At 39.6% G+C, this 10435-nt stretch overlaps 1 protein-coding gene across 2 annotated transcripts in view; it reads left to right on the plus strand.

Annotated features, from left to right (window-relative positions):
* Positions 1-10084, plus strand: part of LOC110445599 (angiogenic factor with G patch and FHA domains 1-like) — a 62046-nt gene extending 51962 nt beyond the window's left edge. Inside the window, exon 12 of one of the 2 annotated variants that reach the window (XM_021490282.1) lies at positions 7240-10084. In XM_021490282.1, the coding sequence (XP_021345957.1) occupies positions 7240-7479 (240 nt within the window). In that variant the 3' untranslated portion in view covers positions 7480-10084. The remainder of the gene's footprint in view (positions 1-7239) is intronic. The other variant, XM_021490281.1, reaches the window with a different exon arrangement.
* Positions 10085-10435: the final 351 nt, after the last annotated feature.

The following is a 10435-nucleotide window of genomic DNA, read 5'->3' on the forward strand; positions in this document are numbered from 1 at the left end:
GAGGGATCATGGTTAAACTTGTTCATGTATCCATGATTACCATTGTTCTTAGATTTGCATGTATTTGAGATGAACTGGAAAATCTAGCATAGAACATTTAGCCCCTCAAAGACTATATGCTGCTACTAGGTTTTGCATGATCTTTAAGTAGAGAGCAGAGAATTCAAAATAAAGATAAAAGAGCATGCATATCAGCAACATTAAGTAATATTTTCATGGTTAATGTCAAGATTCCTCAAGGATCTCTTATTCTTTCTTTCTTCAAACGGTTAAAAGTTATCTGTATCTTCCTCAAAACAAATACATCACACAAATTCAGGAAGAGATATTTAGCATTTGAGCACAGGCTGTAATTAGCCCATCTAGCCCAAATACCATGGTCTGTCTGTTGTTTAAGTTTTACTTCAAACGATATTTTCTGAATAATCCAAGAAGTCTAAGGTGATGATATGCATGCTAGGATGAAGGGACGTGAAGTTTGTTCAAATGAATAACCTTGACCTACTTTCAAGGTTACAGGAGGCAAATGTGTTAAAACGACATGTCTTATGAATAACCCAGAGGCCTAGAGTGATGGTATTCGCCAGGTAGCAGGCTGGGATAAAGGACTGTGAAGTTTGTTTAAATGAGCAACCTTCACTCACTTTCAAGGTCACAGGACTCAAATATCCATACTAAGACACCAGAGTAGCTGAAGGACTGCTCAAAACCTCTGAATATAGTGTTAGTATAACCAGGTTATTTTTGAAATTGATCTTCAGCAATAAGAATGAGTGTTTTATCCAAGTCTAGAATGTAAAATTTGTATGTAAATGAAACTACATATAAGACACTAATATGTGGTACCACTAAAGTCAGTACATCACCCTTCTTAAAAAGATTTTTGCTTACTGTCGGAATTCATTTTCTCTCTCTCATACTTGCCCATGAAAGACAGAAATTCACCTGTGAAAACTTCAACCTGTCTTTCTCTATACGGGCTATGACGTCATTACTTTTTTTCTCCAGGCAAGTCCACCAAATAACGTCGACGTTGGAAATATTTCTGTTGTGTTGACTGTGTTAAAGAGATATTAACTGATATATTACAGTTGTTAGATGTTAAATAAAAATATTATTAACTTTGTGATTTAAAGGGATATCAGATTATATATTCAGGGTTCATGTCATGGGACACAAGCATATAAACATGTGTACAATATTGACACTGGCATCTTTATTTTGAGTATTAGAGAAAAAGAATCAAGCATGGGAGTGGTTCATAGACAGGGAAATATCAACCCCCTTGCTGGACAGCCAATATCTTACCGGATACCCTTGGGTTGAGATTTCCTTGTCCATGGACCACACCCGTGTAAGGTTCTATTAATCTAATATTATTTTGTTTTTTTTACTTGTTCATTTGTTTAATCTGTTGCTTCGTTAAGCCATTTCCCCAGCCTTTTGCTGCAAAGTCTATTTCTAACGTTACGTGACAGTTAATGATACATCAGGTGGTAGGTATTTGGCCATTTGATAAAAATGCAACAGTTCATAATTAAGATGAAATGATTTTAATTATACCCCCTCAGCGAAGTTACAGGCGCGTAACAACCAATGTAGCAAAAAAGCCTGGGCTTACACATCATTTTAATAAATAAAAAAAAGAGCGACATAGGCAATATGATATAAAATATTAAAAAGCAAAATTATATTTTCTTGCTTTAAAAGGGCCATTGAAACTGACGCCAGAACACGGGAGAACGTGTCTCAGGCGTTCTAGAAACAAAATTCTCAAAAGGGGTAAGACCCTCTCCCATACCCTCCCCCTCCTCGCGCTGCACGCTTCAGTGTGCTGTTTTAAGGCAGCACATTTGATCATTGGGCTTACACATTGAAAACCTGTTTGTTACGCCCCTGAGTTAGGGGGGTATACTGAAATCACCCTGTCTGGGTGTCTGGATGTCTGTCGTCAACAGTAACTTGTACAGAAAACTCCTCCTTAACTAACAAGTGGATTTCATTGAAACTTCGCATGAATGATTGGTATCTTATTTAGTTGTGCACCCGCATTTTAATTTGGGATTTTGACCCTTTTTGATGGAGTTATGCCCCTTTGTGCAAAATACTTGTATGCTCAACTCATTCTTACCTAACTGGTGGATTTCATTGAAACTTTGCATGAATGATCGGTATCTTATGTAGTTATGCACTGGCATTTTAATATGGGATTTCAACCCTTTTTGATGGAGTTATGCCCCTTTGTGCGAAATACCAACTACTGGTGGGAGACTGGATTGCTTTGCAATGCTTTGCCTTAGTAAGACTTTAACTTACAGTTCAGTTTATATAGCAGCGGGGATATAAGTTAGCCTTTGGTTTACATTTCTAGTTTGGTTTATTCCAAAATATGTGCTCAACATTTTAAAATAAGAGTGTATCTGATTTAACCCTGATTAGTGTGTGTAATTATGTCAGTGTAGAATAATACTGGCCTTTAATATCTGAATAGTTGGTTAGATTGTTAATTAGGTTATTACTGTTAATGAAAACAATTCATTGTCACAAGTATAAACACGTTTGTTAGGGGTAAATTGTACGGACTAATACGCAGGAATTACTGGCGCTAAAGAGGAACTGTCAGAGACAATTACGAAATAATATACATACATGTACATCAACTGTCTTCAATGTAATTATTAGTGAGTGACAAGCACACAATTACATATCTTGGCAATCCTTAATGAACTACGTATGAAACTTATTTAAAAAATACTGATGGTGTAGCGTGTCGACAGTGATGGTGTAGCATGTCGACAGTGGTGGTGTAGCATGTCGACAGTGATGGTGTAGCATGTCGACAGTGATGGTGTAGCATGTCGACAGTAATGGTGTAGCATGTCGACAGTGATGGTGTAGCCTGTTGACAGTGATGGTGTAGCGTGTCGACAGTGATGGTGTAGCGTGTCGACAGTGATGGGGTAGCATGTCGACAGTGGTGGTGTAGCATGTCGACAGTGATGGTGTAGCATGTCGACAGTGATGGTGTAGCATGTCGAAAGTGAAGGTGTAGCGTGTCGACAGTGATGGTGTAGCGTGTCGACAGTGATGGTGTAGCATGTCGACAGTGGTGGTGTAGCATGTCGACAGTGATGGTGTAGTATGTCGACAGTGATGTAATGGTTTAGCGTGTCGACAGTGATGCATTCCTTTCTGATACATTCTTCATACAATCTCACTTCATATCCAGACATTTAAATGAATATAAATTGATAAAAAAATATCTGGATGGCTGTTACTGATTGTTCACAACAATGTAGATTTACTAGTCCATAGTTTCCAAATACCTACATGGTTTTTTATCAGGACCCTAGTTCTAATATAAGCTTGTCAAACACTCACGCCCCCCAGTAAAACATGGATATAGACTTTACGCTAGACAGTGATCTGACAAATCTATCGGTGATATACCAACTTTATACTCTTATTTCATTGACTAATCTTGTAATCGTAATGTTTCATACTAAGTGGCTCTCAAGTGAAATAGCTGTGTCATTTCAGGGGAGTTTGGAAATACTTGTATTATCTACCTCGTTGAGAACTGATATGTCACCAGATCATCAAAATATAATGCTCTATTTCAAACATTCGAGGAATTTAGAGAAAGGGCTTAAGTCTTGAAATATTTCTGTACATTAAGATCAGGAAATTAAATAAAAGTGTTTAAGGACAATTTCAGGGTCATACAATACATTCCAGAACCAATGGGTACACTTTGCATAAATCCGCAAAGGAGTTCATGCAGAAAATTGCAGTTATTTCATACATATAAATGTACCTTATAACCTTAAAACCGTAAAAAGCAATCATAAAGTTATTTCTTATATTTGAATTCAAATAGACAGACAGCACTTTCAGGTGCATAGTTAATCGGTAATTATTCATTTCTGGAAAAAAGAAAAAAAAAAATTACGCAAATCTCAGGCATTGCAGTTTATGACATCATAACTTTATTTTTTCAATTACATGTACCAGTATACAGTATAATTTGAAAAAAGCTGATTACCAGGTACATGTACCAAGGAAATAGCCAAAATTAAATTATCAGAGGATTTCTTTGTACTCAACACTGTTACTGCAAATAAAGTATGTTTCTTTATTATCACAGATGCATTATTATTTGTTATGGATATAAAGTATATATTTAATGAAATTCCAAAAACATCAATAGTTTGATGTTAGTTTGAGATTTAAGACATCAGCATATCACATACATCAGCATGTTTCTTTACTAAATGAAATGTTCCAGTCATTACAGTCTAATAGGGTGACTTGTTTTCACTGGGTTATCAATTGTTACATGTACATATTTGGATCCAATACGACAGAAATAACTTGATGAATGATGAAATGATTTTCATGCCTTTATGTAAGTACTAATTATGATAAGGAAATAGATAGTAATTTAATGATAGACTACTGAATACATTTATCGAACTGTAGCAAACAGTTTAAACAGATAAAGATGTTTTTAGCCCACTATCATCTGATGGTTGGCTATTCAAATCACCCTTCGCCCGTGGTCCGTCCGTCTGTCGTCCGTCCTTAAACAATTCTTGTTATCGCTATTTCTTAGAAAGTACAGGAGAGATTTTTCTCAGATTTTATATGATAGTTCTCCTTGGTCTGTAGTTGTACCTTTGAGAACTCCTTTTGAGACTGATGGAGTAAACAAAATGGCCCACTGGCGTCCATCTTATATTTTGACAGTGAATGTTTGTTATCGCTATTTCTCAGGAAGTTCTGGAGGGGTCTTTCTCAAATTTGATATGTTAAAGGTTCCCCTTGGTCTTTAGTTGTGCATGTTGACTTTTGAGACTGATCAGGTAAACAAAATCGCCACAGGAAGTACTTATGAGATCTTTCTGATATTGGAATGATCGGATCTATTTCTCTTACATTTAAAGAACTGTTCTAGTAAGTATGTGAAACCTTGCATTTACTGTTTACTTGACTTGATTAAGAGAAAGAGATAAGAGAAAAAATCAAACTGACGTAGAACTAATGAAGATGGTACAATGGTGGGCGCCAAGATCCGTCTGGGATCTCTTGTTTTGTATGTACCAGTAATTTTTGTCTGATGTTCCATATATGACCTGGTATATACCAATAGCACCTGTCTCTCGTGGCCTCGGTTAACCCATTACCTTGGACATGTACGTACTCTGTAACATCAACAGGGTTTTATTTTTACCTACATCAGAGCTTTTTCCCCGTAAAATCTATTTAGCAAGTATCAAACAGGAGATCAATTCCTTAAAAATGGACTAAACACCAAAATTTGGTTAAGGCAATTTTCAGCATGACCAGGTATGAAATGTGGGGCTATTACGTCTTATTACGACAAATAGGTCTTGTGTCCTGGTCTAGCATGTCCTTGGGCGTTGGTAATAGGAGAAGCTGGCTTTGGTGTCCTGGTCCGTATTGACAAGTAGGGACCAGCTCTTGTTGCCCTGAGCCAAAATCCTTGATATTCTGGTGCAGTATATCCTAGAGATTGAACAAATGTCTTATGGAGAGGTGTTTGCCATTGATATCCCACTGGTGTCCAGGTAGTATGTCCAACATTGGGACAGGTTGGCATTCAGTATCCATGTCCAATATGTCCTAGGGGGGACAAGGTGGTCTTTGTATCCTACTATGTCCAACATTGGGACAGGTTGGCATTGGTGTCCATGCCCAGTACGTCCTAGGGGGGGGGGGGGGGGGGGGGGCCAGGTGGTCTTTGTGTCCTACTATGTCCAATATTGGGACAAGTTGGCATTCAGGGTCCTGTACAGCACGTCCTAGGGGGGACAAGGGGGTCTTTGTGTCCTACTGTGGCCAACATTGGGGCAGGTTGGCATTCAGTGTCCCTGTCCAATATGTCCTAGGGGGGACAAGGGGGTCTTTGTGTCCTACTGTGGCCAACATTGGGGCAGGTTGGCATTCAGTGTCCATGTCCAATATGGCCTAGGGGGGACAAGGTGGTCTTTGGGTCCTACTATGTCCAATATTGGGACAAGTTGGCATTGGTGTCCATGTCCAGTACGTCCGAGGGGGGGCAAGGTGGTCTTTGTGTCCTACCATGTCCAACATTGGGACAGGTTTGCATTCAGTGTCCATGTCCAATATGGCCTAGGGGGGACAAGGTGGTCTTTGTAACCTACTATGTCCAACATTGTGACAGGTTGGCATTCAGTGTCCATGTCCAATATGTCCTAGGGGGGACAAGGTGGTCTTTGTGTCCTACTATGTCCAAAATTGGGACAAGTTGGCATTGGTGTCCATGCCCAGTACGTCCGAGGGGGGACAAGGTGGTCTTTGTGTCCTACTATGTCCAACATTGGGACAGGTTGGCATTCAGTGTCCATGTCCAATATGTCCTAGGGGGGACAAGGTGGTCTTTGTGTCCTACTATGTCCAATATTGGGACAAGTTGGCATTGGTGTCCATGCGCAGTACGTCCTAGGGGGGACAAGGTGGTCTTTGTGTCCTACTATGTCCAACATTGTGACAGGTTGGCATTCAGTGTCCATGTCCAATATGTCCTAGGGGGGACAAGGTGGTCTTTGTGTCCTACTATGTCCAATATTGGGATAAGTTGGCATTCAGTGTCCAATATATCAAGTCCTAAGGTGGACAAGTTGGTCTTTGTGTCCTGTTTTTAGTCTGCCCTTGGATGGAACAAATTGTTGTTAGTTTTTCTGGTCCAGTCCTGTAAATAAGGTTTATTGAATGTGCACCAAAATAGCTTGGCTATAGAAGCCTGCAGGTTATGCTGAGGTTTGAGGTTCTGGCCGAGCCATCATTTGTGTGTCTGGCAGAGACATAAACAAATCTCTGACAACTTAACAAGGTGTTCTACATCATTACCTATAGAAATTAGACATAGAAGTTGAACATAGGAAGTGTACACTTGACACTTGATCATTAAAGACATTATCAGCTCTGCCAACAAATGTATTGATGTATTCAGCATAATTTCTACGTAATGGTATTAGATGTGAAATAAACATGCAACATGGAGAAGTTGGGCAGCAGTTATATATTGCCCCATCTCTATACACAGCGCACATATACACACGACTGCCAAGTCTGCTTATTAATGTTTTACAGGTTTATAAGATATTAAGTAAGGAGGGTAAAGAGAAGTGCTAGTTACAGAGATTGAGTGTTTGACACATGTCTTTGTGTTTATATGTCCCGTTTCCGTTGCAGATCTCTGTCAAGTTCCGTGCCAACAAGTCAGCAGGACTGGGATCAGGTGGCGCTGGAGAAGGGTCAGTGCAGGAAGTGGGAGATCTAAAACGGCGACAGAAATGGATGAATGCGCAACGACGCTACAACAAAATGGATCAGGATAACGTAAAGATTGGCAGTGGACGTGATAAACAAACTTTGACTACTCCTAAATGGGTACAAGGCGAGACACAGGAGGGCGAGACACAGGAGGGCTAAGACTTAATTCTTGTGGGGACTGGGGTAGATTTCCTGTGGGGGAATTGAGTCTTCCGTAATATCAAGGAGGGCTTGGAGATCTTCCTGTGAATATTGAGAAGGGCTAGGGGAGACATCCTTAAAATAATGAGGACAAGGCTTCCTGTGTACAATGAGGCAGGATAGGAAAGACTTTTTGTTATCAATGAGGAAGGGAGGTAATTTCACGTAGGGGAGCCAAGACTTCCTGTGAATAATGAGGAGGGCTAAGGGAGAATTCCTGTATCGGGGGAGCTGAGACTTCCTGTGAATAATGAGGAGGGATAGGGGAGAGTTCCTGTATTTGGGAGCTGAGACTTCCTGTAAATAATGAGGAGGGCTAGGGGAGAGTTCCTGTATTGGGGAGCTGAGACTTCCTGTGAATAATGAGGAGGGCTAGGGGAAAGTTCCTGTATTGGGAAGCTGAGGCTTCCTGTGAATAATGAGGAGGGCTAGGGGAGAGTTCCTGTATTGGGGGGCTGAGGCTTCCTGTGAATAATGAGGAGGGCTAGGGGAAAGTTCCTGTATTGGGGAGCTGAGGCTTCCTGTGAATAATGAGGAGGGCTAGGTGAGAGTACCTGTGAATGAGGAGGGACAAAACCTCTGGTAGGGGAGCAGAACCTTTCTATTGACCATGATAGGCTTAATCTATTGAACATGATATAACAAAGAAGAGGGATGAGGATAGATTTTGTATTGTGGAGCTAATTCCTGTGAATTAAATAGCAAGATTTTCTGTGTAGATGAGATTTCCATTGTACAAAATGGGGAGAGGGAGTAGATTTCCTGTATGGGGGGAAACTGAAACTTCCTGATAGCAAGGGAGGTAAAGTTTGTGTGCCGCTGAATCAATAGACTCTGTGGGCAGAGGTAAAGTTTGTGTGCCGCTGAATCAATAGACTCTGTGGGCAGAGGTAAAGTTTGTGTGTCGCTGAATCAATAGACTCTGTGGGCAGAGGTAAAGTTTGTGTGCCGCTGAATCAATAGACTCTGTGGGCAGAGGTAAAGTTTGTGTGCCGCTGAATCAATAGACTCTTGAGGGCAGAGGTAAAGTTTGTGTGCCGCTGAATCAATAGATTCTGTGGGCAGAGGTAAAGTTTGTGTGCCGCTGAATCAATAGACTCTTGAGGGCAGAGGTAAAGTTTGTGTGCCGCTGAATCAATAGACTCTGTGGGCAGAGGTAGACTTCTCTAAAGGTGGGACTCAACCAACAGATGTTGTCTGTAGCGAGATGAAAGGACACTTATATTTGGATATACCACAGTCTGACTGTATTGTGGTACAGAAATAGACAGCTCTCATTAGAACTTTTATCATACAGCCATGTTTCTGCTGAAGCAAAATTGATCAGACATGTAAATTCCTGAACATTTGTTTCAGATTGTAGTAACTGATCAACCCATTCATTAGGACATCCTCTCATGGAAATTTGTTTTCTTTTAATTTTTTTGAAATTATTGGACATATTATTTTTGATTGTCTTCCTAATGACATTCATGAAATTCAAGAGGTTACGCTCACTTTCGTTCTCTGCACCCTGGAATATGTCATGACAAATTTAAAATCGAAGTCATGTAGTTAGCCATTTGATTAGTTTCAGGTGAAAAAACTGACCAATCGCTAGGTTGATCCCTGCAACACTTGGGTGTGGTTCTTTTGTGTACATCAAAGAATCAAAGTAGTGTACTCATATCATATACAGGGTGATACGTAGACTGGCCACCGTCTCTAGAATATTAAATAATTAAGAAAAAAATAAAACTCTAATAATTTTTGATCACTTGGATGTCTGATTCTAGACTAAACTAAGTTCTAAACTAGGGGGAGATAAGCCAGTAGTAAAAGGCAGCTGAGAAATGTTTCATAAACACTTAGGGGATGGTAGCCAGTCTAGGTGATACCTAGAGAGAGTCTTAGTTTTTGTCCTGACATATTCCAGGGGTGCTTAGAACCTTAGACAGATAAACATTATTTATTTTACAATTATTACGATACGGAAAATGTTTAGTGACATAAGAAACCCTATCTTACTGTGTCTGGTTACATGTTCTGCCCTCATTGACCAGCCCAAAGGTGACCCTGTCTAACCAATTTGAGGTCCAAGTGCACCTGAAATCTAACAGCCATGAGAACAGGTCTGATATGTCTGGATGCCTCATTCGCACCTGTCATGGCTAGCCCTAGGTGAGCATGTTTGAGTACATATATACATTCGCCAGCTCCGGGTAATCCTGTCTGACTGGGTGTATGTAAACCTCTCCTGGCCAGAGCCAGGTGACCATGTCTGGGTGCGTATTAACTAGCCCTCCTTGTTTTCCTTCAGTACGAAGAATTTAACAGGTGGCTTACTACACCGTTTTTCAAAAAAAAAGGACCACAGGAAGTTCCATGTAAATCATTTGTGCATGTTATCAACATGTAACAAAGAGCTGAACAAAATGCTAGCTTCTGTGCTGGAAATAAAACAGTTTTGTACAAAAAATGGGTGTTGACTGATTTTAAGTGTTTACACAGAAAGAAATTAAACAAAGATAAAAAAAAAAATGCAGCTGTTTTTTGATAGAAAATAATTTACTTGCAAATTTGCCCTTGAAGTGGGAAAAATGAGATTAATATCTGTTCCATGATGACATCAGCTGTGCTTCTTCTTGGGAAAATATCACCAATGTATTCAATTGTTTAGTTATTAAAGAAATATTAAAAATATATTGCTGTAATGTTGCAAACAAATGCATACACATAGTGTTTTCCTAATGTTGTCAACATTTTAGATGTTTTCCTAATGTTGTTAACATTTTAGATGTTTTCCTAATGTTGTCAACATTTTAGAATGATCTTGCAAATGGTAAAATCACACTTTAAAGACATTCTACTTAATGCTACAGTCAGCCATTAGTGTCATTCTTCCTATTGTCTATACACTTCAAGGAATGTTCTT

This window comes from Mizuhopecten yessoensis, unplaced genomic scaffold, assembly GCF_002113885.1.
Source record: "Mizuhopecten yessoensis strain PY_sf001 unplaced genomic scaffold, ASM211388v2 scaffold2329, whole genome shotgun sequence".
NCBI classification, from domain to species: domain Eukaryota; kingdom Metazoa; phylum Mollusca; class Bivalvia; order Pectinida; family Pectinidae; genus Mizuhopecten; species Mizuhopecten yessoensis.